We start from the raw sequence: 27,129 nt of genomic DNA on the forward strand, positions 1-27,129 counted from the left end.
TCCTAGGGGCGCCTTCAGACAAACTTCGCTCCTCGACTTGGCGACTTTGCGACTGACTGCGACAGCACTACCTTGGAACACTGAAATGTTTGGTTGACTTTCCAGAAAGAGTGCATATGACTTGAAAAAAAGAAAAGGGCGCTTCAAAATTGAGCCAAGAAATTGGTGAAACTTGGTGCAAGCCCTTTTATGGTCAAAAATATCGTTTAATTTGAATATTTTTCCTTAAAAAATAAATAAATTTAAGCAAACAGCTAAGTAGATGTCATCTACTCAAATCTACCCATAAGCACACCCCTGCTCTCAAAGTAACATTTAATCTACATTTATTTATAATTAGATGAATGCATTTTATTCAAGATGTTGAATGCGTGATTTATCGTTTAGGAATCTAATTCTAATCACAAACAACAAATTGATAAAAGTTAAAAAGAATAAAAACAAATGTATTTATATAAAAAGAACGCTCTAATCCAGATCCATTTAAAACGCCAACGTTTTGGCTTGCTGCAAAAACTGTTATAAAATGTATAACATTTCAAATCCACTGTTGCAGATTTTGATCTATATTTTTCCTTTGAGTGTTAACCTTTATATTAGGAGTTATAAAATCACTTTACAGTAGGTCCAAAGGGCCATTTAACATAATCATTCAAAATGAGTCAACGGGCCATCAAAAACCATCTCGCTGGCTATACTTTGGTCACCCCTGGTATAAAACAAATTGTAAGATCCAAATCGAGCTATGTATCGTCAAAAAAGTTATACAAAATAGCTTCTTAGGTCACAGGCAATGTCCACACCCAACAAATTTTAAGCCGTATCAAATATTTCCTCATTACTTTATTTTAAAAAAAACATCTTTTCACTGGACATTTTTCACACTTCAAACTTGTGCTGCGCAAACATGCACCGGTACAGCTGGAAGGCCCGCTCCACCGGAGTGCCGTTGACGACGTCCACGCAGCCCTTCAACACGGCCGGAAGTTGCTCCATGTTGTTGTGGCCATCGGCGATGAACGCGAAAAAGTTTTCCTCGTGTACCGTCCCGTCACAGCTGATCAAATCCATCCGGTGCAAAGTGCAGAAATTCAGCTCCGGAGTCGTCTGGCGGCCGGAAAATGCGAGCACTTCCAATCCGGTGAAATTTCTGATACCTAGGTCCGCAGCGCATTCGGCAAAATGGGAATGTAAAATGCGTTTCTGGCTGTTGGTAAACTTTGCCTGAAACGTTTGAGAATGTTGTTTGCTGAGTTTTTTTTTTACATTTTTTAAGGGATGGGACTACATACCTGGCAAGCTAAAGATGCAATCAGGAAAAAACCGACAGTAATTTTTAAGCTTAACATTATGCCGAAAAAAACTTTTGCAGTGACTGAAAGTAGTGTTTTGCTAGATGCTTTTATAGTAGAGAAGTTCTGATGGAAACAAAATGGTACAATCAATCATCTGTTGTTCAACTATAAATAGCAAAATTTAGTGTTTCCTATATGTCACTGTCTAAAAAATCATCAATTTCGTAGAAACTATTTCGAAAACGTCTCCTTCAAAACGGCGATCATGGCTCTGAACAGTGCGAGATTTACTTTGGAGGCAAACCGGTCTGCTAGCTTGGGGCTTTGTGTCCTTAATTTTGACGACATTTATACCACCACGTGTGCCGTGCCCTTTTCGGGATCAAATTTGAAGAACTATTCGCGTGTTTCGCAGTCATTTGTTGCCGTCACATTGCTTGAGGATAGTGTGGACCTAGATATTGAAAAGGTGCTAACTAATTTATTTATTTTTTCGAAAGGATCAGACAATTTCCCATTAACTGCTGAAAAATTGGCATTACAAAATGGGAGGCAATTTTTATATTTTTTTGTGTTTGGATTATCTCAGAGGTCTAATCTTCAATGTTTCTTAGGCTCAAGGGCACTATTTAAGAATATCAAAAAATTACAAATATTTAGTTAAAATCAAACTTTTAGTGGCCATATCTCTAAAACGATGCTCTTTATCTACACTTCAGTAAAGTACTATTCGATTCAAATTTGATTTTTCATGCAAAACTGTATTTAAATTAATATAGTGAAACTTATTTTCGATTGTGTCACGTTCCCAAGAAAAGTTTCTTTCTCGCAAAATATTAGGAATTGATTCAAAGTAATTTCAAAGATTAGATTTTAAGGAAATTCTCAGAAAATATAAAAAAATAGACAAAGTAATTTTATCCATGCCAAGAAATTATCCTTTCTTTTTTTGACAACAATTCTTGATAAAATAACAGAAAATTCGGCCTTTGACTCGTTCTATTATTCTAAGAAATTTTCCCTTCTTTTTCAGTCATGTTAAATTTGTTATACAAATGCCGAATAAATTGCAGTTTCTTTTTATTTTTTGTTTTTCCGTAAATGCAATTTTTATTTAGCAAAGAAGAAAAATGCCTGTTAAAATTAAAATTTGATTATGGGTGTCATTTGGTATAATTCCATTTGGGTAATTCTCCGCCAACTCACACAGCAGTTGCCCCGACCCCTCTTCGATTTGCGTGAAACTTTGTCCTAAGGGGTAACTTTTGTCCCTGATCACGAATCCGAGGTCCGTTTTTTGATATCTCGTGACGGAGGGGCGGTACGACCCCTTCCATTTTTGAACATGCGAAAAAAGAGGTGTTTTTCAATAATTTGCAGCCTGAAACGATGATGAGATAGAAATTTGGTGTCAAAGGGACATTTATGTAAAATTAGACGCCCGATTTGATGGTGTACTAAGAATTCCGAAAAAACGTATTTTTCATCGAAAAAAACACTAAAAAAGTTTTAAAAATTCTCCCATTTTCCGTTACTCGACTGTAAAAATTTTTGGAACATGTCATTTTATGGGAAATTTAATGTACTTTTCGAATCTACATTGACCCAGAAGGGTCATTTTTTCATTTAGAACAAAATTTTTCATTTTAAAATTTCGTGTTTTTTCTAACTTTGCAGGGTTATTTTTTAGAGTGTAACAATGTTGTACAAAGTTGTAGAGCAGACAATTACAAAAATTTTGATATATAGACATAAGGGGTTTGCTTATAAACATCACGAGTTATCGCGATTTTACGAAAAAAAGTTTTGAAAAAGTTGGTCGTCATCGATCATGGCCGTTCATGGTCACCCGCGACAGACACGGACGACGAAACAAAGAGAAACGCAAAAAGTAACTTTTTCAAAACTTTTTTTCGTAAAATCGCGATAACTTGTGATGTTTATAAGCAAACCCCTTATGTCTACATATCAAAATTTTTGTAATTGTCTGCTCTACAACTTTGTAGAACATTGTTACACTCTAAAAAAAAACCCTGCAAAGTTAGAAAAAACACGAAATTTTAAAATGAAAAATTTTGTTCTAAATGAAAAAATGACCCTTCTGGGACAATGTAGATTCGAAAAGTACATTAAATTTCCCATAAAATGACATGTTCCAAAAATTTTTACAGTCGAGTAACGGAAAATGGGAGAATTTTTAAAACTTTTTTAGTGTTTTTTTCGATGAAAAATACGTTTTTTCGGAATTCTGAGTACGCCATCAAATCGGGCGTCTAATTTTACATAAAAGTCTCTTTGACACCAAATTTCTATCTCATCACCGTTTCAGGCTGCAAATTATTGAAAAACACCTCTTTTTTCGCATGTTCAAAAATGGAAGGGGTCGTACCGCCCCTCCGTCACGAGATATCAAAAAACGGACCTCGGATTCGTGATCAGGGACAAAAGTTACCCCTAGGGACAAAGTTTCACGCAAATCGAAGAGGGGTCGGGGCAACTTTTCCCGATTTCGTGTGAGTTGGTAGAGAATTACCCATTTGACATGATTTAAATTTTCAACAAAAAACATTATTAGAATCGCTTTAAAGAAGACTTTCTAAATTTGTTTTAAGGTGTCAAAAATTTAATTTATCTTTTTTTGGAGAGGAAAACTCTCTTGACTTACAATAACTGATTAATTTTTCCTTCTTTTAAGAAGGTCTCCTGACACAAGTTGAATTTCACCTTCTTTAAAGAAGGGAAAACTGTCTTGACTTGTGATAACTGCTAACAGAAGTTGAATTTTCGCTTTAAAGTTTTTTTTCTTGTTTCCATAAGGAAAAACTCTCTTGACTAGTGATAACAAATTTAAAAAGTTGTGTAAGTGGTCAAGAATTCGTCCCTTACTTAAAGAAGGGAATCTTAAACTCGTGTCAGCAGTTATCACAAGGTTATACATTAGGATGTAACAAAAATGACTTTTTGGCGGGCATTCAAGGGTTTGTTCCGGTGGGCATACTAAGCCCAAATCCAAAATATGAGCTTGATTGGACGTAACAGGAGCTGGCGCTCCGCCCTTCAATATTAAATAGGATTTAACCCGTAAAAAAAGATTTTTTCAAAAATGTCACTTTTTGAGGCTTTTTGGCCGCTGAAGCGTTTATTTTCAACATCATTGGCGTATAGGCCAGATCCTTGCGCATCTTTTGGTACATGTAACATTGACATTTGGAGCACCCTGGAGCTCGGTACAGACCTTCAAAGTTTGGCATTTTTTCGAAAAATCGGCCCCGGCAAAAAAGATATGCGTCGCGCCTCGCGACGCCCTAGACGCCATTTGATTTTGCTGGGGTCGATTTTTCGAAAAAATGCCAAACTTTGAAGGTCTGTACCGAGCTCCAGGGTGCTCCAAATTTCAATGTTACATATACCAAAAGATGCGCAAGGATCTGGCCTATACGCCAATGATGTTGAAAATAAACGCTTCAGTGGCCAAAATGCCTCAAAAAGTGACATTTTTGAAAAAATCTTTTTTCACGGGTTAAATCCCATTTAAAATTGAAGGGCGGAGCGCCAGCTCCTGTTACGTCCAATCAAGCTCATATTTTGGATTTGGGCTTAGTATGTCCACCGGAACAAACCCTTGAATGCCCGCCAAAAAGTCATTTTTGTTACACTCTATTATACATAGGTACATAAGGTAAAATTCAACTTGTGTCAGTCAGTAGAGTTTTCCCTTCTTTAAAAAAGAGAAAACTTTCTAGCCTTGTAATAACTGCTGACATAAGTTAACGTGGTGATTATTGCACTTGGGCGTAAATTTTACGATCGTAAATTGTCAATGGTAAGACTAAAAAAACCAAAGCTTCAAAAATGTCATAAATAAAAACATTTTTAAAATTCTCAAAAAATTTCTAAATTTAAAAATCAAAATTAATGAGAAAAAATTTATTAAAATTTTGAAATTAAAAAAACAAAAATTATTAAATTTATATTTTTTTTAATTTTATTTTGAAACTTTTGGAAATTTTAAAATTTTTGGAAATTTGGTAAATTTTGGAAATTTTGAAAATTTTGGAAGCTTTGAAAATTTTGGAAATTTTGTAAATTTGGTAAATTTGGTAAATTTTGGAAATTTTGGAAAATTTATGAAAATTTTGGAAATTATTGAAATTTTGGAAATTTTTGAAATTTTGTATATTTTGGAAATTTTGTAAATACCTAATAATAATCACTACGATACATATTTCTGGGGAACGCTACATTCTGGGGATTGATTTTCTGGGAAACGGTTCATTCTGGGGAATGGATTTCTGGGGAACGTGACACAATCCATATTTTCTTTTATGGACAACCGTCCATACAAATGGAGCGTGGACAATCGCATAAAAAAATATTACATTTAGGATGATGACAGATTTGCTTTCAGAAAAAAAAAGTTTTTTTTTACCTTTGGTAATGTGTACACTCAAAAAAATGAGTTCGCGTAAACGTGAACAGCGTTCATGCCAACGGGAACCAGGAAGAAAACTGTTCAACTTTTATAGTGCATTGCACCATGAAAGTGAACAGTTTTCTTCCTGGTTCCCGTTGGTATGAACGCTGTTCACATTTACGCGAACTCATTTTTTTGAGTGTAAATCTTCTAGTTTTCACAGCGGCAAGCAAGGGTCCTGATTGCTCCAAAAAGACTCATTCACTCGCGATCACAAATCGAACGCGACGAAAAACTGCTCTGTCCGTTTCCTACCGTTTGTCACTCTCACACCAATCGCTACTGAATACTCTCTCTTTGCTCTCCCTCTCACTCCAATCGGGTAGTACAGCGAATGGCTCAGAGAGGATGATTGCGCTATGTCGCTCAAAGCTGACTCGAAATAGTCGGCGATCAGCTTTGTTTTGATCATTTATTATTATGACAGCAATTTCAACCATGCCAAATTGACAGCGAACGTTGTCAAGTGAGCGTCTCGCTGGTATTTTATTAGATTCTCTCCTCTCTGAACATATTCGTTTGTGACCCGGGTCGACGGACGGAACAGGCAAAGTAATTCGCGAAGTATTTGTGTCGCTGTGTGAAGCGATTGGCCAAAGCGCTGGCAGCTAGCGGGTCGTGTTCGCTCGCGAATGGTTGCGCGCTTTAGTCGCCAAAGATTCGTCCGGCTATGAGTGAGTGGTTTCTGGTTTTCGAACCGAAAATCAGGACCCTTGGCGGCAAGTTGGCCGTGCGAGTTGGGGCGCAGACTTAGTAAGCTGGGTATGTAAACAACAAAAATCTAAAAGAAATTATTTTTTTTTCCACCGGAACAAGACCCTAAATGCCCACTAAAAACTCATCCTAATATGTTTATCGACAGTTTGGTATTAGTTTGAAATCCAAATTTTTATTTTTTGCCGCTATGCATGGTTAGTTTACACATAACCAGAGGTAAAATTTAACTTTTCTTTTTGACAACAAATCAACAAATCAGTCATCATTCCCAGATGCAATATTACCAGGTTTTTGCAGGTATTGCAAATGTTTAAACTTTTCCGATTTTCACCAACGTATGACGTAACTTTTATGAATAAATGATGAGTGATTGTTGAGAAATCATCCACCCTTAACTTAACATATTGTATCGACACATCTCTCTCCCTTTCTTATGGGGAACACACTTTCCCGGGTATAAACTTTATTTATTCAATTTCACCTCACTTCTGGTCCGGCGGGCCGGAAGATTTTCCGCATCAATTTAAACTTTAGCCAGGGTCTGCTGAATCTGTCACAACCCGAGGGCGAACAGTCCCGTATTGCAGAAAAAAAAGCGTTGCAAAATTAACGCCACTTTGTCAAACGGGTCGCCGTTGGACGGATTTCTTGAACGAGTTTGGAGTGTTTTGCCGGCTCGAGGGTTGATTGAATTATTCTGATATTAGTTTGTTGTTTGCGAGGGAGAAATACCAATATTTAGATTTTTTAGAGTGTTACTATTAATCAGCCCTTTGAATAGGTAATTGAAAAAACTTACAAGTTCTAAAGTACCATTTGATATAATCCAGAAATATCCCTCACAGATATCGATTACTTCTAAAAACATACCATGCATAACTTAGTTGCAAAAAAATCCCTCATTCAAGACTACTTCGATGCCTCCCGGTAATGAGCTTAGTAAGCGGAACTTGGAAAGTCTTCGCAACGCGATACTTCGATTACGCGCGCAGAACGTTCACCGCAACCGCCGCTTTTGTGATGACACAACGAAAAAAAAAACATCGAACTTCCAGCTCATGTGACGGAGAGCATGATAACAAACCGTGTACCGACTACCGAAGACAAGACGCAAAAACTGCTTCTCCGCTGGTTCAAGGTGTAGCACGTGCAAGAGGTGATGTCCGCAGCGATAAGGACGTGTAGATGTGTGTGTCACTTGATACCATCACAATGGCTATTTACCAGCTAGTTTAGTCTCGGTTGATCTCGATGAAGCAATACCGAAAGGCTAATCGAAAACTCAATTAACAAATTGGTCCTCCCCATTGTCAGCTCGTTAACCGGAGTCGTTTTCGATGTGTGAGGTATTAGCGTGATGGGTAGATGTCACAACATGTTGTTGTTTGGATTACACACCGCAATTTTGGTTTCGCTTTCCCGAGATATCCAACACGCTGCGATCTGCGGGGTGTGGGGGTCGCGACAAGTGACTGTTGATTAGCCGTCACCACCCCCCGTTCTTCAGAACGCGCATAACTTTGATAGACACTCAAGTCCGCAGCGGCGACGACGTCACTCAGAGAGTGTCATTCATCTGTTTGGGACGCCAACCAAGGTTTTCAAACTTATAGGTCGGAATCTAAAAATTGTAAACATCCACAGACAACACCCTTACCAAAAATCATGACTTTTTGAGTTCCAAATCCCACTTTTCATACGATTTTTTGAGTTCAGGTACTACAACCATAAAAATGGTTATATGGGTTGAACTGAAAAATTCGTATGAAAAGTGGGATTTGGAACTCAAAAAGTCATGATTTTTGGTAAGGGTGAAGTTTCTGAGATGTCTCCTCTGAAAATTCTAATTCAGCCGCCATTCCGCTGCCACCTTAAAATCCTCAAGAACCTTGGCCACTTGTCTGCGGCGAGGGGGCCACTTGAGACGCGCGCGTGCCCCTCAATTTGTCAAAACATGGGTTGTTGGTTCGCGAAATTGGCCACTTCTCGGCGCGGAGACAATGCAATGTGTCACGTTGTGCCATGCTGCGTCAGTAAAAAGTAGGATCGGTGGTTCGCCAAACGACACGGGGCGATGGTCACTGTTGGGGTGCCAAATTTGATTTGCAAAAAAAACATCGCATAAATGTTTCTTCCGTAGGTGGCGTTGCCTAGGTATGTCTAATCGTAGCCAAATAAAGAGATTCTAATGTTAAAAAGAATGGTCAACAATTTTGTATGCGAACAGAGGATGATTAGATTTGGGGTTAAAAGTTATTTCAAATGCGATGTTTTTCATCGCATCGCTACTAAATTTTTAGGTTTAAATATGATAGCTTTCTCTCCTATGGCAAAATTGATTTTATTGGATTTTAAACTAGAATCTTATTTTTCATGATTTTAAAACAAGAAAAATTATCCCTACTGGGAGGAATAAAATGCGATGTTTTTTTTTAATTCAATTCATAGTGTTTTTAAATTAAGAGTTCAACTTGTTTGGGCACCCCAAAAGCGCGAACTCTATTTTAATAAACTATTTTAAGCTGACTAATTTAGTGCTCCAAGAGAGCTGCTGATCGTAACGCAGATCGTGGGCATCTGCTGTTGATTTCTTTATGGCCGGACGTACGAACGTAGTCCGAATAATTGCGATGACCCATTAATAAATCAATTTAACGGCAGAATTTTTAACTGGTGGTAGTTTATACAACGTTAAACTAAAACCTTTTCTCCTTCTCAAAAATTTCATGTCATTTTTAGAAATCGTTCAAGAGAATATCTAACGAAACAAATATCTGTCTCAAGTCATGATCACTTAAGGGCCAAACATTCAATATTACGCCCCTTATGAAATGTTAGTCTTAATTCGAAATATTTGAAAATATTGTTTTCGAAAAGATCGGAAAGTTTCGCGAATGCTTATTTTTTTAACATTGAAAATCAGACCATTAGTTGCTGAGACATCGGCATTAGTAAATAGAGGGTTGTTTGGGTTATATCTAGAAAACTTCAATTTCAAGATTTCTTTTTTTTAAGTCGCTGTTTCTCAGCAATAAGAAGTCCAATCATCAATGTCTCTTACACAATTTTATAGCTAATTTTCTGAACTTTTCAAACAAATATTTTCAGAAGTGGTCACTAATGGTCACTATTTTTAAAATTCGAAAAACTGCAAATGGTTCACTGATGTCAAACTTTCGGTGGCTATATCTTGTGAAAACGAGGCACTTTATCAAAAAATGAGAAGAACTTTTCGATTGCAAATTGAAATTTACATAAAAAAGAGTCAAAAAAAATTATGTATAAAATTTCGATTTTTTTCCAATTTCTTTTTCGGAAAGATTTTTGACCGTACTTTGCTATGGCTCAAAAGTTGCGGGTTTTGGTCCCCAAAAACATATTTTTTTTATCGAAAATCAAAAAACACCAATTTTGAGAAATTGAGTTTTTGCGAAAAAAAAGTTAATTAAAAAAAGATTTTTTTTCCTTGTACCTATTTTTTCTGAACAGTTCTCATCAATACCTACAACTTTGCCAAATTGATCAGAAAATTCCTTCAAAGGTTACAGATATTTGAATATTTACGTACCATTTTTGTATGGGCAGCTGCCTAAATTGTATGAAGACTTGTATGGGTGGAACAATCACAAAAAATAGCTTCTTTGGCCATAGGAAAGGCCCCCACAAAGTTTGAGCCAACTCAGGTCAACTGAGTACACTTTTGGACTCGACCTTCACCGATTTGGACCAAACTTGGAGGGAACGTTCATCTATCGATAGTTAACAGAAATCCCAAGTTTGGTGCTGATTGGACCATCCCTCTATTTTTGGCACCGCCCTCTTTTTTGACGATTTTCTAAAAAACTTTTTTTTTAATCATAACTTTGCAACTATTTAAGCAAAAGACTTTTTACAGGTTGCATTTTATAGAAAATTGTCCAAGGAATTAAGCATGAGCATGAGCATGAGAAATTATAGAAAATTGTCCCGCCCGTGTGGATCAATCGGACCGCGCACTGGACTCACAATCCGGAGGTCGCTGGTTCGAAACCCGCGGCGGGCGCTCTAAAATTCTTTGTGTAAATATGGGTATTCGGCGCCGTCGCTCCGTGCCATACTTCCAAACACTTAGGAGCCCAGGGCGGCGAAGTCCTTGTAGTTAAAAAGGAAGACACTAGTGGTTGGTTCTAGCAATGGTGGCCGACAGCTATAAAGTCAACTTCGTTTTTTGTCCAAGGAATTCTATAAACAACCCTTAAATGCGCACTAATATTATATATTAACGTTTTAAGCATTGAAATTCGGTTTTTACCAATTCCATATATTTTTATTCGTTTTATTATATCACCATCGTGTTCCCCGGACAATTTTACATAATAATCAATGTAGACCTCAAACTAAAATGAACTATTAGCGAGATACAGCGATTTTACTGGAAAAAGTTTGATTTTGCGCTGCACTCTGTCCTATGAATTCAAATCCGAAATAAGTTTCTCACATATAAAAACCGAACTTTGCGGGATTAATCCCTTTTTGTTGAAAAGTACACCATGTACTTCCAAGTGCTGCGCAAAATCAAACTTTTTTCAGTAAAATCGCTGTAACTCAACAATAGTTCATTTAAGTTTGAGGTCTGCATTGATTATTATGACCTTGTCCGGGGAACACGATGGTGATAAAATAAAACAAATAAAAATATAAGCAACTGGCAAAAACTTAATACTTATGCTTAAAACGTTAATATATAATATTAGTGGGCATTTAAGGGTTAAAATTTCATTTTTATCGCATTCCTTGAACAATTTTTTATAAAATGCAACCTGTAAAAAGTCTTTTGCTTAAATAGTTGCAAAGTTATGATTAAAAGAAAAAAAAGTTTTTTAGAAAATCATCAAAAAAGAGGGCGGTGCCGAAAATAGAGGGATGGTCCAATCAGCACCAAACTTGGGATTTCTGTTAACTATCGATAGATGAACGTTCCCTCCAAGTTTGGTCCAAATCGGTGAAGGTCGAGTCCAAAAGTGTACTCAGTTGACTTGGAATGACCCAAATACTAAAAATAATTTTTTTTTCGTGAGTCTTTTTGTAACATTTTCGGCCATTTCCTCAAAAATTTTGAAAGAAAAAAATCTTGACATCCCCTTAAAATTTAACTTTTAAACTTGAAAATAGAAAAATCTCATTAAAGAGGCGTGTATTTTTGTTTCAGTGTATTTTTTCAGCAAACACGTCCAATTTCCTACAAGTTTGTCTTTGACCACTTTTTGATACGATGCAGCAGCTTCGAGAAACAGTAATTTTTGAATTACAAAATACAAAAATATTTAAAAAACTTACGCCCTTCTCAAATGTCATTTTCGAGTGCAATTGGCTCCATATACACAAAAATGACTTATATAGGCCTAGGATAACATGTCTACAAAATTTCATTGAAATCGGAGAGGGTCGGGTACAAAAGTACCAGCAAAATTCCTGATTTGAGCTGGAATTGCTCCTTCTGCAATAAGCTATTTAGTAAAGTATTTTGTTTGAACTTGATGTAAAATATTAAAGCTGACACCCCAATTCTATCAAGGGGAATTTTTCACTTCTCGTTTCCGAATCTGTCGTTGGCAGAGCGCATTCAGGATGCTGCCGTTGCGTGCACTTTGTGTAGCTAAACCAAATTGCGTCCCAATCGGTACAAAACACCCACACATTCACGTCCTCGTTCATAGTTGGTTAAACCTTGAAAGCATAATGCTACTTTCCACGCAACACAAAGAAAAAACAACCTAAAAAAGTTTTAAAAAATTTAAGAAAATAAATGATGAATTAGATAAGGCATTTTCTAAATCTAATAAAAACATTAAATGCAGGAAGAAAATGGAAAATTAAAAAATGATTTCTTTCTGTGTCAATTGCATCCCATTATCCCAAACGAGCCGTGGCCGCCGGCTGAAAGTCCTGATGGATAGAATCCTTAGATTTTTTTTTCAAACGTATGAGTGAATAATTCTTTAGGGGTGTTCCAAAAGAAGAGATGCTGCTCAAATTTCACAAACAGGTATTTCCTGATAAATCGATAACGAAATCGACAAATGCACAAAAACTGACCACCCCCAACAGAGTTACCATCAAACTAGCTTTAAGTGGCTTGGAGCTTACACGGTGCACCGGAATGCAACAAGGTAAAGGTCGAAAAAAGCTTTTGAAAAGTCCTCGCCCCGATCGTTGCGGATGTGTTCTAGTAGCGTGGGAATGGAAAGCTACTCGACTTGGTGTTATCATCGCGGAACAGCACAACAGTTTTGGAGGCTACATTCAGTGTATGATACTTTGGTCAATTCTGTTGGATTGGTTCAGAACTTCAACAATGTTGTGTTTTTTTTTTTTTTGGAGAGCAATAAATCCGATGCATAATAAAGCAACAAAAAAAAACGATCCAATTGAGCACGTAACTCAAACACAGACGAAGCTTCACCTTCCATTCAAATGTCAGTTATCTTGGAAAGAGAAGTCACTTGCATGCATACTTCATGCAAGCATTCTGCATATTGTTCTCAAGATTGCTGTCTCCTCAGGAGGATGCTGTCTCCTCAGGAACCCTTGCAGTGTTCCAAGGAATAAAAAACAAAACAAGGAGCATTGCTTTCGGGGTGAGTGAATTTGCATGTAACTCCTCAGGATTGAAAACCCACACTAATTCAACCTTAACTGTTGGAGAAAGGTTTCCAGTTGGTTAGTTTGCATTCAATCTTAACAATTTTTTCATGGAAATGCAAAAAATAATTTAAAATGGATAACCAATTTTTAGCTAACCAAACAGCTTTGAGTCCCTGAGAGTCATGCGATACCAGGAGTTATGGCCGCAAAGTGTAATCAATCACGGCCTTCGTCGGTGACGTCCGTTGATGACTGTCATTGCGATACGCTTGAATGGTACCTACTGCTACCAATTTGGAATCAGATTTCAATAAGTATGATACTTGGGGGAGGACTGATTAAAAGTCTTTCGAGATGCTAATGTGGCTTGAGAATTTTGAGGAAGGGTAGATGTTCCTATTTTTGGATCTTTCAAATCTTTAAAACTTTTAGATTTAAAAAGCTAAAAAAAACTTGTCGGTTTACTTTTAATGTGCTTACTTAAAAAAGAACAGTAGAGCGCTTTAAAAGTTATGCTATAAAAACGATTCTGACTAAATTCCGGAAGGTTTAAAGATGGTGGTTTTCATAGGAGAATCAGTATTTACATGTATGTTAAGAAAGGTATTGAAAAGATCTTTCTAACGAGCCTACACAGCAAAAAATAATAGTAATACAGCTGCATGTAAAAGGCCTGGGTGAAAAATAAATTTTTCATCATTTTATGAAATTTGATGTAATATTCGCCCTTAAATATGTAGGCCATCAGTATGGGAAACCTACACTCAAAGTAAAAAGTATCCTTTTTTCAAGTTCACCCGTCGTCACCCTTTAAAAGGGTATCGAAAATGTACTGAATTTGACATACCCTTTTAAAAGGGTGACGCCGGGTGAACTTTAAAAAAGGATAGAAAGTATCCTTTTTGAGGGTTGAAAGTACCCTTTTGAGGGATACTTCTGACTTTGAGTGTACTTGACCGAAATGTCAAGCTCATATAGGAGTTTGATCCTTTCCACACTTCATCGGTCTGATGGCCGAGCGGGTTAAGGCACCAGTCTCCTCTGTTGGTGCTGGGTTTGAATCCTATCGGTTGCAACTTTTTTTTAAGTGTCTTTTTTTCACATAGGTGATGTGCATGCTTTTGCATGCGATTTTACCATTGGATCTTTTGCTGTGTTGTTTTTCTATTAATAACGCTAATAATCATGCTTAGAATTCCCGGGAGCTTCGAAACCTGGACACCTCATCTTGTTTTATAAATTATTTTGATGTAAATTATTCGCATGATAATGGTCAAAACTGGGATAATTTGATTAATTTTCACATTAGCGTTTATTTAAAGTTTATTTAGAGACTGCAGTCAATGCCAAAATAATTAAATAAAATTAAAATATAAGTTAACTAAAAATGTGAAACATTCCATAGGCGTCCAACAGGAAACTAAGTAGAAATTTATGGTTCTGATTTCCTTCAATCAAAGCAAATTGTTATGGGTAATTCTCTACCAACTCACACGAAATCGGAAAAAGTTTCCCCGACCCCTCTTCGATTTTCGTGAAACTTTGCTCTAAGCAGTCATGCAATTTGCACAGAACCCGTTCTGCGTTCGTTCTCGTTCTTCAATGTGAACTAAACCCACAGCGTAGGAGCCATTGATTTTAGTTCCAAAAACAGAATGTCACTTTTTCGTGCCGTTCTCTTTCAACATTTGGAACGCGTTCTGTGAACCGCCTGTAGCCAAAGGTTCTCCATGGCGACAGTTTGACTTATATTGACAATCAGTAGACTGAATTTCATATAGCTTGGTTATATTGGTTGTAACATGAAAGTTTGGTAATCAGAGAAAGTGAGTTCGAATCTTATTTTTTTGAATTCATTTTTTTTATTTGGTGTTTAGTTGGGTAGTGAAACAACTTTTGGACTTAAATTATTACATGTACCATTCAAGGGAAAATCCAGGTGGAGAGGCTAGGAAAACTAAAGCTAAACGATTTATATTCAAAAAATGCATCTGAGGCTTCAACTAAGAAATAGACGAAACCTTATGACCACCGTAGTTTTGAAAAAAATTCAAGCTTTCAAGCTTAGGAAAAAAAATGATTCGAACTACACAAAAAACAAAAACAAATCATTCGATTTTTCGAACTCACTACCTTTGATTACTAAACTTATATGTTAACACTGAGCCAGCAGGGCTGATATGTCAAGGGGTGATTAAAAGTGAATGAAGTTTAGCTTGTCTACTGAGGTCCCATCAAAGGAAAAAGCTAGAGTTCTGAACTGGGTTCTCCGTTCGTTTCAAAAAAGCCTACTGAACGAACGTTTCTTAGAGACAAGCGTTCGTTCTCAGAGCTGTTATTTTCCGTGTTGCTGTGTGAACTTGAACGAACGGAGAACCCGTTCAAAAGCATGACTGGCTCTAAGGGGTAATTTTGTTCCCTGATCACGAATCCGAGGTCCATTTTTCGATATCTCGTGACGGTGGGGCGGTACAACCCCTTTCATTTTTCTGGTTTTTTACTAAGACATGTTTTTCAATGATTTGTAGCTCGCAACCGTGAAGAGATAGAAATTTGGTGTCAAAGGGACTTTTGTGTAAAATTAGACGCCCGATTTGATGGCGTACTCAAAATTCCGAAAAAACGTATTTTTCATAAAAAAAAAGTTAAAAAATAGTTTTAAAATCGCTGCCATTTTCCGTTACTCAACTGTCAAAAATCGTGAGACATGTTATTTTATGGGAAATTTAATGTACTTTTCGAATCTGAAATAACCCAGAAGGGTCATTTTTTAATTTAAAACAAAATTTTTCATTTTAAAATTTCGTGTTTTTTCTAACTTTACAGGGTTACATTTTAGAGTGTAACAATGTTGTACAAAGTTGTAGAGCAGACAAAAACAAAAAAAATGATATAAAGACATAAGGGGTTGCTTGTATTCTTCACGAGTAATCAGAATTTTACAAAAAAGTTTTTTGAAAAAGTTATGATTTTGACCATTTTTGACCTGTTTTTCGAATTTTTAACCCCAAAATCTCAATCGTGTGCTTCTGAAAGTATTTTTTTCGGAAAGTTCAGCTAATTTTGCATAAGAATGACCCCTTGGACGATTGTTGTGGCTTGTGCAGAGACATAAACTTGAAGTTTTTTATTCACAAAAATTTTGGAGTTACATTTTTTTTTCACATACATTTTTTGAAAACTAATTATTGCAAAATAACTGAACTAGTGTAAAATGTATTTTTGAACACTTTTTTTCATTCAAATGTTGAAACTATGGTTTGTTGTTTAATTTTTTTTATTTTTATTTTTTTTTGCCCCTATTTGACCCCGGCCAGAGCCGAGAGACAAAACTTTGGAAAATATTTGCATCGTCAAAACATACAGTATGTAAAAAAAGTATTTACACCCCTTGGTCACTATGCACATTTTGTGATGAAACATGTAAACAATTTAATGCTGACATAAACCTAGTATTACGTTTTGTTCAGAAACTCATGCCGCACATTTTGCTACAAAAAGCTCATAAAAAGATGTTTTCTATAAAAAGTTATATAACAAATACCATAAAAAATAAAAAAAAGGTGCAAAAAAAGTTCGTACACCTTTCGAAAAAAATTTCGAAAGGTTTTTCGGAAAAATTAACATAAATAAAGTTATTTGTTGACAAATCACCATAAATCCAGTCTCCCAACTCCATAGAATTGCTAAATAAATATTCTGGAGTGGGTATAACACCGTTTTGGGGGTCTTTGTATCGCTAGAATAGATTTTTCGTTGGAATTTCGTACCAACCCGGAATTACGTCGTCGGAAAATCCGCCGGCTTCCGAACCGGTCCACAATTCACAAGTCAACCTATGTGGCATCGGAAAGGGCATAAAATTTCCGATCTTTTGATACCCATACATCTAGGTTTTCTATAAAACCCACGTTTTAAATACCTAGGCAAAAACGTTGTTATGGTTTCGTTTGAGCAATCTGCCAAAAATGTATGGAATTTCGTAAGTTTTGTTCTCGTGGATCAAACTTATTACTCCTAACAAATTTTACACCTTAAAAATTTACGTTTGTTTTTACTGTGCAGCCAACAAAAACAAACAAATGTCAAACATCCTTCAAAGCTTCGTTTCGCAAAGGAAAATGTTCATGCAAGCCGTGAGAAAATGAAAATACTGACAACCGCACAGTAAAAAAATATGTAAATTTTGAAGGTGTAATTTTGGATGGTTTAATATTACATCTTTAGTGATGTAATATTACCTCAATTTAGACTGAAAATATGGCATTGCAACAGAAAAGTGATAAATTTACGCATTTTTAGAGGGCCACATTTCCCAGATGTAAACATGTTTACAAACCCACAACGGCCCTTTTGCATTGTTTTGATAGATTTTTTTGGACATTAAAGATGTACTTATTTCCAGATTTAATACAGTTAAACCTCGCATTGTGCGCAGGCGTTCCGCTTTGTATTTCTTGTATTACTCTAAAACGACATAATATTTTTGCAATCTTCTTTAAGCTAATTGTAGATTGGATCAAGACGAACAAATTGACTCAAAAAGGTTGCAAAAAATTAAGCTGTGTTTGAGAAATCGATGAAATACAAAGGAGGAAGAGATCCTTCAAGCAAGAGAAAATATTGAGAAATGGAGAAAATCGAAGAATGCAGTTTTAAGGGACTGAGAAGTTCATCGATAGATGGAGCAATATTGAGATCGAGAAGATCGACAACCAGAGAGTCGATTGTATTACAAATTTTGTTTATGCTATAGAGCAATTCCAGCTCAAATCAGGAATTTTTCTGGTACTTTTGTACCCGACCCTCTCCGATTTCAATGAAACTTTGTAGACATGTTATCCTAGGCCTATATAAGCCATTTTTGTGTATATGGAGCCAATAGTACTCGAAAATAACATTTGAGAAGGGCGTAAGGTATTTAAATATTTTTGTATTTTGTAATTTAAAAATTACTGTATCTCGAAGCCGTTGCGTCGTATCAAAAAGTGGTCAAAGACAAACTTGTAGGAAATTGGACGGGCTTTCTGAAAAAAATACACTGAAACAAAAATACACGCCACATCTATGAGATTTTTTGATTTTTAAGTCTAAAACTTAAATTTAAAGGTGATGTCACGATTTTTTTTCGTTCAAAATTTTTGAGGAAATAGCCTAAAATGTTACCAAAAGACTGACGAAAAATGCAGGATGGTATGTCTCTCCTAAAAAAATACAAAAATCATTTACTAAAACTGTTTTTTTGAAAAGTGGTCTAAACGTCAAAATTTTTGAAAACCGGTAGTGGGAATCGATTCTCCAGACAATTTTACATAAAAGTCTCCATATTGACCATTTTCCTATCTCCAATCCTTGGGAAGATACAGCGGTTTTAAAAATAAAAATGTTGAAAAAACGGGTGTTTTGGTGATTTTTGACAATTTCTATATGACAGACTTGGTTTTTCAGTCTCGAAAATATTTTTACCGGAAAGCTCGTCCAATTTCCCATAAGATTGTCTTTGACCACTTTTCAATTGGATGTATGGGCTTACAGATATAAGCTTTATTACATTGCTAATAACTGAAAATAGAATATTTTTATCAGTGTGGTAGAAACCAGGATTTTAAATTTGCTTACGTAAATATAAAAACGATATAAATCAAAAAGCTGTCAAAGGCAATCTTATGGGAAATTGGACGAGCTTTCCGGTAAAAATATTTTCGAGACTGAAAAACCAAGTCTGCCATATAGAAATTGTCAAAAATCACCAAAACACCCGTTTTTTCAACATTTTTATTTTTAAAACCGCTGTATCTTCCCAAGAATTGGAGATAGGAAAATGGTCAATATGGAGACTTTTATGTAAAATTGTCTGGAGAATCGATTCCCACTACCGGTTTTCAAAAATTTTGACGTTTAGACCACTTTTCAAAAAAACAGTTTTAGTAAATGATTTTTGTATTTTTTTAGGAGAGACATACCATCCTGCATTTTTCGTCAGTCTTTTGGTAACATTTCGCTGATGAGCAGTTTGGATTTCGCCTTGGGCAATCAACTACTCATCAGTTGTTGAGAGTTTCGAATTTGATTCGAAGCAACAAATCTGAGGGCTATTCTACTGGCGCTGCTCTTCTAGACATAGAAAAGGCATTTGACAGTGTTTGGCATAAAGGTTTGATTGCGAAATTAAAAAGATTTAATTTTCCGATTTATATCGTGAAAATTATTCAAAATTATTTGACGGATCGTACTCTGCAGGTATGTTATCAGAATAGCAAATCTGATCAACTACCTGTACGTGCCGGCGTCCCTCAAGGAAGCATTTTGGGTCCAATTTTATACAATATTTTTACTTCTGACTTGCCTGTTTTGCCCCCAGGATGTCAGAAATCACTTTTTGCTGATGATACAAGCATCTCCGCCAAAGGTAGAAGCCTTCGTGTCATCACAAGAAGATTACAAAAAAGCTTGGATATTTTCAATTCTTATTTGAAAGAATGGAAAATTACTCCAAATGCTGCAAAAACTCAACTTATTATTTTCCCTCACAAACCAAGGGCTGATTTTCTTAAACCAAAAAGTCATCACATTATAAAGATGAATGAGGTAAATTTAAAATGGGAGGATCAAGTGAAATATCTTGGACTTGCTTTTGACAAAAACCTTACTTACAAGGATCACATTGAAAGTATCCAGGTTAAATGTAACAAATATATTAAATGTTTGTACCCACTTATAAACAGGAACTCTAGACTTTGTCTCAAGAATAAACTGTTAATTTATAAACAAATTTTCAGACCTGCCATGCTTTATGCTGTGCCGATCTGGACAAGCTGTTGCTTAACCAGGAAGAAAAAACTTCAGAGGATTCAGAACAAAATTCTGAAAATGATTCTGAAACTTCCTCCCTGGTTCAGCACCAGTGAACTTCATCAATTAGCCGAAGTTGACACTTTGGATGTTATGTCCAATAAGATAATTGATGCATTTCGACAAAAATCATTGCAGTCTTCAGCTGCATTGATCCGCTCATTATATAGTTTATAAGTTAGTTTTAAGGTATCCCTTTTCCCTTTTGTACATGTAGGACCTCCTACATTTGAAATCACTGAATAGCGAAAGCTACAATATTTCATGAATAAATGAAAGTTGCTAGTATTTAAAATTGAGGTGAAAAGTCATCGATTGTGATTGGACACTCAATAATATTTTAACTGAATGAATGTATATGGAAAAGAAAATCTGAATAAATATAAATTAAAAAAAAAAAAAAAAAAAGTTTCTACTCCGTTTCCAAACACCATTATTACTCCGAAAAGCTCTCCAATCACCAAAGCATCAACACGAAACCCTAACATTGTTGTAGCCCTGGTCCAAGAGCAGCAGCAGCAGCATCACGTTTTGCGTCCGACAGCCAAATTGTATGATTGCCCAATCAAGCTGCACTTCACACATCACATCAAATCAAGTTCAGTTCGCGCGAGGCAAAATAGACGAGCAGTGATTGAAGCAAAATAAAAGTGCCCTCGCTGCCTGACTTGACCGATGGACTAGGTACATGGAGAAGTGCCGGACCGACACTCTTTCCTTCGTAATGGTCAATCATTTGGCTTTATTGTGTTCATAAGCCGTAATTTACTCTTTTATTTATAGATAAGCAGATCATCGGTGAAGCTCGAGACGTTAAGGTGTTGTTTGCTGACGAACTCAAGTCAAGTGAGATTTTGGTCAAAAATAGTCTAAATCACAAATTTTACCAAATTTAGAGGCAGATTTGAATGTAGATGAAATTTTGTCTAACCTCACTCATGATGTTCACCTTCTCCGGATCAAAATCTACCCAAAGGTAGTCGGCTACAACCAGCTGTTGTCGCTCTGTGCGTCGCGACGTCCACACGATTTGTGGGGCGTTTCAAGAGAGGGGTGTCCTCGTCCTCCCTTTTCCTTGGAATTCCACCACGGGCCGACTATGTCACACACTTAGCCCGCCGGGGCACCTTTGGCTCATTCAAAATCACAACAAACTTCTGCCTCTTTTTCCTTCTGCCGTACAGCAATCCCTCTTTCAAGTATCTTTTTGAAATCTTAAGAGGGTGGTCTATTTATAGGAAACACTCTCTTCTCGGTGTCGGATCTATATTTCCCACAAGTGGTGGCCTGGCCCCACCACTTTCTTCCTCGGTTTTGGAGGACACTTGGATTGGATTCCGAAGAGGACACTTTTGGATTTCTGAACTCACTCACAAAATGCGAACCGAACTTCTGCGCGGGGAACGTCGCCGCCGCACTAACTGGATTAGTCGAGCCGGACTGTGTGTACGAAGGTCGACGTTTGAACAGCTGCACCTTCCCTTCCAAACGGCGATCCCAAACGGCGGTTGTTCCACTTGTTTCTAATTTCACCACCAATTTACCATTTAAATTAACTGCGACCGCAGACTCGTGTGCAAACACAGATAAATATTTGCTAATTTACTCAACTCTCCCAAGTCCAGACTTGTCCGCCAACAATTTCGGCGCCAGAACCGCTTGAACTTGAATTCCGCGAAATTCCACCAACACCGTACCGTACAAAAGGTTCAAAGTTCACGAAGCCTTACTAGCTAGCTCTAGCTCTCTCTCTGCACGAAGGAACTCCGTCGTCCGTCCGGTTGTCCGGAATCGCGCCAATCGACTGAGAAAAAGTGTTGCGACGGGCTCTCCTTCCGTGTGAAAGAAACTCTGAACTCTGTTATTGTTGTTGTTGTTACAAAACGAAAAGAGACCGTCCGCCGTGTGCTACTGCGATGTCTCACTAGGTTGGCGAGTATAGTGTATCAGTAGCAAGAGCAGAGACAAGAGCCAGACGTGACACCACAGGTCACACGCGGGAAGGGTAAGAAGTGAAGGAGAAGACGAAGCGAAGGTAGGGTTGTCATGAGATTATAGGATGAAGAAAAAACAATATCTTTAAAACTTCAACAATATTCAAGGTTAACGTCAATAGATTTCTTTCATTTGAATTTGCCTAAAAGCTGAATAAATTCTCAGAAGTTGTGATTTTTTGTCCTAGATTAAGTGAATTATTAACAACATTTTAATCATGATACAGTCCAAACACGTTTATCCGAAGCCTCGTTTATCCGAAGTTTCGATTATCTGAAATTTCGATAATCCGAAGGTTTGGGACTTAGGATAATCAAATCACAAAAAAACAAATGTTTCGTGTTTTTCCCATTATCTCGTTTTTAACATCAAATTCGAGGTTCAGCGACATTTTAGTGGAATTTGAATAGTGTATTGCCTATTAAATAACAAAATGCATTTTTTCAATATTTCATCACCGCCATTTTGGCCGCCATCTTGGATTTAAAAATTCTAAATCAATTTAGCGTAGTTTAGGGGTCATACTTATCAAGTTGATCCAGATGTCAGTCGAGTATCGACCACCGTTAGCTGCGATCCCTGTCTGATATCGAAGTAACAAAGTAAACAGCGGCAAAAGTTACAGACGCAACATTCTGCGATTTGCCATAATTGATCAGGCTTTATGAAGCTCGAAAATCAAAAATAAGGCAGCGAAAAACCATACTTTTTTTTGTGATTCGAATTATCCGAAGATTCGATTATCTGAAATGAAATTTTTCAGAGGCCTTCGGATAATCGAGTCTGGACTGTATGTTTAATTTCAGCAGTTGTCAATGAAAAAACCGCAGTCAAAATATAAACAGTGCGTATTTCAAGAACAGCTATTCTCATATTTATTTCCTAACCTTTTACGTCTTTGACCGATCTCTAGTCCAGACATTTCAAAATTTGTGAAGAGCTTAAAAAGTTGAATTGATCAAAAATACATTAATAAGTTTCTACACTGTATTCTTAATAGTTTGCAATCAATTTTACAAGTTTTACAACTGAAATTTAATTTTCTAAATTCTAAAAAATAAATGAAAACATTTAAAAATTGTCGAAACTTAAGATGATTTTTTATCATTTTCTCATCTTAAGAAGTAAATTAAAGTTTAAATCTATAAGGGTTGTACATATATCAAAAGTCTTTGTAAACCCCCCCCCTCCCCCTCCTTCCTTCAAAATCGACCAGAAAAATTAGGGGGCAAAAACTTTTTTTTTTTAAACTTTAAAATTTCAACAGAAATGTAAGTGCAATCAGCTGAAATCAATTTAACATGCATTTCTCTGCGTTTACATTCATTTTATGCATGTTTGGGTTTATTCAAAAATCTCTTGAATTTTTGAAAATTTTCGATGTTCAGTGCCACAAACACTTTTTTTTTCGCTTAATTTTTTTCGTTAAAAATCGGATCAATAGTTTCCGAGACATCGTCAATTGAAAATTGCAGGATAATTAGGTAATTAGGATTCGAACTCTCTGTTAGGCTGTTTCTCAGAAACTAATCGCTCGATTTTCAAAATTTTGAAGGTTAACTTGTTGGAAGTTTTCAAAAAAAAAATCATGGGTGCTTTTCTTTCAAGAAGTTTATTTTTTAATGTTATAACTTTTAGGTATACAAAAATAAAAAGCTAAAACTTGAAAACAGTACATTTCATCAAAAAAAAGAAGAAATAAGCAGTTTTGAATGCGAATTTGATTATGCTTTAAAAAATGGTTTTTAAAAAATATTTTGTCCAGGTTTTTGATATTATTCCAGAAACACTATTGTATCAAAAATTCATAAAATTTTGAAAATTGAAAAAAAGTATTCTGGGAATTCTACTTTTAGAAATAAAAAGTTTAATACAAAAAAAAACTGATTTTTTCATCCGTATACCTTATTTTCCGAAAAGTCCTAATCATAACCTATAACTTTGCCGAAGACACCAAATGAATCAGAAAATCCTTTCTCAAGAAACAGAATTTCATACATTCACATATTCATTTTTTATGGAGACTTGTATGGAAAAAAAGGAATTATGCAATACAAGCTCTTCCCGGCAAACTTCGTCCTGCCCATTTTAGGTTGCCTGACGTTTCTTGCTTGTTTGGTAATTCAGCCTCCTGTGATCAAAATTTGATTTTACGTAAATTTTCCCATACAATCTGCAGATTTTCCGGAATCGGTTCCAGAGTGGCCAAAGTTGTCACTTTTTGGCGTATAAACCTTCCTTGGACTTATACGAACCCAACGCAACAAAGAGCACCTTGACCCGACGCTCCGTATTGAACTGATTCGCGTTCGAACAAAACCGTCGATTTTTTTTATATTATGCAAAATTGCTTCTTTTGACATAGGGAATGCATGGACAAAGTTTCATCCAAATCAAAAATGAAAATTAAAAAATCGCTAAAATTTTACGAAACTGTAGAGAAATATTTTTTTAATTTTTAAAAAACATGAAATATATTTATTTGTTAAAAATATGAAATATAAAATATACTAAGTTTTTCGCTGAAACTCAGTAAAGATTGATTGAATATTTATCAACTAAAATTTTAGTAAATGAGAAAGTAAATTCGATTTCTCTGAATTCTCAAATAAGGCCGTCTGCGTTCGATACCAGTCGGCACCGGTGTCATTTTCGAGACAAGATTTGTCTGATCACGCCTTCCGTCGATTGGGGAAGTGGGTTTTCTGCGTTTATAATCATATTTAGCATGTTTGGGATCGATTGGAATTTGATTTTTTGTGAAATTCCGATGTACAGTACCGCAGAAAGTATTTACATATTTTGAAAAACATCCCGTCAGGTTTAAAAGGCATTTTAAAACAGTTTTTTCATTGAAATGTTAATACCATGGCTGATTATTTCACTATCTTTTTTTATAAATTGTAATTACATAAATTTTACAAAATACATGATAGAACAATAACATTTCACAAACATTGTATCACAGTGCTCTGATTTTTATTCAGCAGAAAATTTACTGTCAACTGAATTTCAGCAAACATCATGACTACTGAATCAGTATTTTTTTTTAAATGAAATGGCAATCCAAAATTTTATTTTACGTTTTTAAAGTCAAAATAAAATTTCTCATCTAGTCTGGTTTTCGAAAATACCTAACCAATTTGTGTTGTTAAATAATCTGCAAATTTGCAATAATTAACTTCAAAATCATAATTTTAAATAAATCAAGTTTTATTAGAGAACCACCCTACCATATATATCACCAACCATCCACTACAGTTCCATGGTCGCCCCGTGGTCGTGTCTTTGTTGCAAGTTAGTAACGCTCGCTCGCTCGTTGCTCTTACCGATACTAAGAAGATATTTTTCTTTGCAACAACAAACGGGTGGCCGCGAAGTCGCAAAGGGCGCCGCGACGCAACCTTATTTTGTTTCAAGCTGATGTCGCGCAACTTTCTGTTTGTATCACTATATGTTTTGAAACAACGAGGAGACACCGAGTTGGCAAGCTTTTGGTAGTGTTGTGATACTAAACACGAAAAGACGAATCTTCAAAATTCGTCACAATCGGTGTTAAAATGAAGATTTCATCTAGTTCGACACCGAGAGGCAAATTTTCATCAGTGCCAAAGGCTTTTAATCAAGCAACTTTTACACTTTCTCAAACAATTGGACCGCAACTAGTCAAAGAAGCAATTTTACCGGCACTAATGAAAAGTGACATCCGGAATGAAACTTCATTCTGCTGCGGTTGAAAGCTAGCGCAACTCAAAAATGTCACCAGTTTTACCACACAGGATGGTAAATTATTTCCTGTGGAGAACAGCCCACCTTCCTTCTTTGATGGTCTCCTGCAGAGAAAGGCCATAACACAACTGGATGGTGGGACAATTAAAGCTCCATTATTCTCACCGTTGCACACAAAGCATGGGGTCTGATGGTAGCATACACGGAGAGAAATTCTGTTAACGATCGCTTTCAAAATCGCTGACATTTTCATCAGAATCGTAAACAACGTTATCGAGTTGGAAACTTTTGCCAAATTTGAACAACAATGCTGTTTTCAAATTCATAATCACTTTTTTGACGTTGACTAGCAACAACTTTTTTCCGTGTAGACATCCTGCAAGGAAGCACTTCCTGGCAAGTTTGGCAAGCGGAAGTTCGTAACCGTAACGCCTGTGCTCGGGTGCCTGGGTTGACATTTCGAGCGCCGCCAAAATCCAATTAACGTTTTGAGACCTGCCTCCTGTGTCGTTTGATAGGCGACCAAACCAATTTGTGTCATTCAAAGGATTATAACCTCTCATTCTTGCTACAGGGAAGAATAGCGCGAGAGAGAGAGAGAAAAAATGAGAGTGTCCTTTTTGTGTGCTTTCAAAGGAAATAAAAGTGTATGTAAATACGACGAGCATGTGTGGGCGAAACTTGATAAAAATGATAGGTTATACGAGAACCGAAAAGGCAGGTTCGAATCGGAGAGCATGTGTCTGTGTGTGTGGGATTTCATAGTAAACAAGCAAATATTTACACCATTATTACGCGGGATTGCGAATGGGAAGAGTGATTCTCTTCCAATCTGTCGCGACAAGCGTGATAATCGTGTGAACACCTTTACAGAGCAGCGAACTTAATTGAAAGGTGTGAGTTTGTGTGTGCGTGTATTTGTTTTAAAGTGTATTCGGCAGAAGGTGTTGAAATAATACTCCCACGCCGCGAGGTAAACTAGAGAGTTGTCGACATTATGAATATTTTCAAGGTGATAATGGAAGATTTGGCAGTCAATTCATTGGCGCAGATCAAAGATTTTGATAATTTGTTTTTTTTTTGTTTAATTCACAATAATCCAAATCAATCCTTTTTCACAAAGAATGCCGGTCATCAACCGCACGCCTCCACTGCAATTTTCAAATGTACCGTCAGTGGGGGTGACTATGGGTCAAAAAACGAAACACCTCTCGAAATTTCTTAATAACAAAAACAATTTAAATAACATCGAAAATCTTTTAACGTAGATTTGTTCTTAGATAGTTTACTAACATTTTCCCAAAATATGGTCGATTTTGATGAACACTACCTTAAATGCCAATTGTTTGAAAATTGACCCAATCTCACCCCTTAGAGGGGGTGACATTGGGTCAAATGAAACTAAAATGATGCTGAAATACAAAGATATGGTAAAAACAAGTC

At 36.3% G+C, this 27,129-nt stretch overlaps 2 protein-coding genes across 4 annotated transcripts in view; both read right to left on the bottom strand.

The window, feature by feature from the left end:
* LOC120416585 (cAMP-dependent protein kinase type I regulatory subunit) overlaps positions 1–27,129 on the bottom strand; it is a 132,777-nt gene that overhangs the window by 27,430 nt on the left and 78,218 nt on the right. Inside the window, exon 1 of one of the 3 annotated variants that reach the window (XM_039578323.2) lies at positions 20,894–21,763. The exons of the other annotated variants lie outside the window; for them this stretch is intronic. Within the exon in view, the coding sequence (XP_039434257.1) occupies positions 20,894–20,902 (9 nt within the window). The 5' untranslated portion in view covers positions 20,903–21,763. Of the gene's footprint in view, positions 1–20,893; positions 21,764–27,129 lie in introns of those variants that run through there. 3 annotated transcript variants of the gene reach the window in all.
* Positions 829–1,448, bottom strand: LOC120416589 (uncharacterized). Its single transcript, XM_039578326.1, has 2 exons — positions 1,293–1,448; positions 829–1,224 (listed from the first exon to the last, which is right to left on the bottom strand). Exons 1-2 carry the CDS (start codon positions 1,347–1,349, stop codon positions 880–882), a joined length of 402 nt encoding a protein of 133 aa, XP_039434260.1. The 5' UTR covers positions 1,350–1,448; the 3' UTR covers positions 829–879.

This window comes from Culex pipiens, chromosome 3 (assembly GCF_016801865.2).
Source record: "Culex pipiens pallens isolate TS chromosome 3, TS_CPP_V2, whole genome shotgun sequence".
NCBI lineage: Eukaryota > Metazoa > Arthropoda > Insecta > Diptera > Culicidae > Culex > Culex pipiens.

Coding starts and splice junctions, on each gene's coding strand:
- LOC120416589 (XM_039578326.1), bottom strand. CDS start 1,349: ATGTTAAGCTTAAAAATTACTGTCGGTTTTTTCCTGATTGCATCTTTA. Junction 1,225..1,292: donor TTGCATCTTTAGCTTGCCAG/GTATGTAGTCCC, acceptor CAAACGTTTCAG/GCAAAGTTTACCAACAGCCA.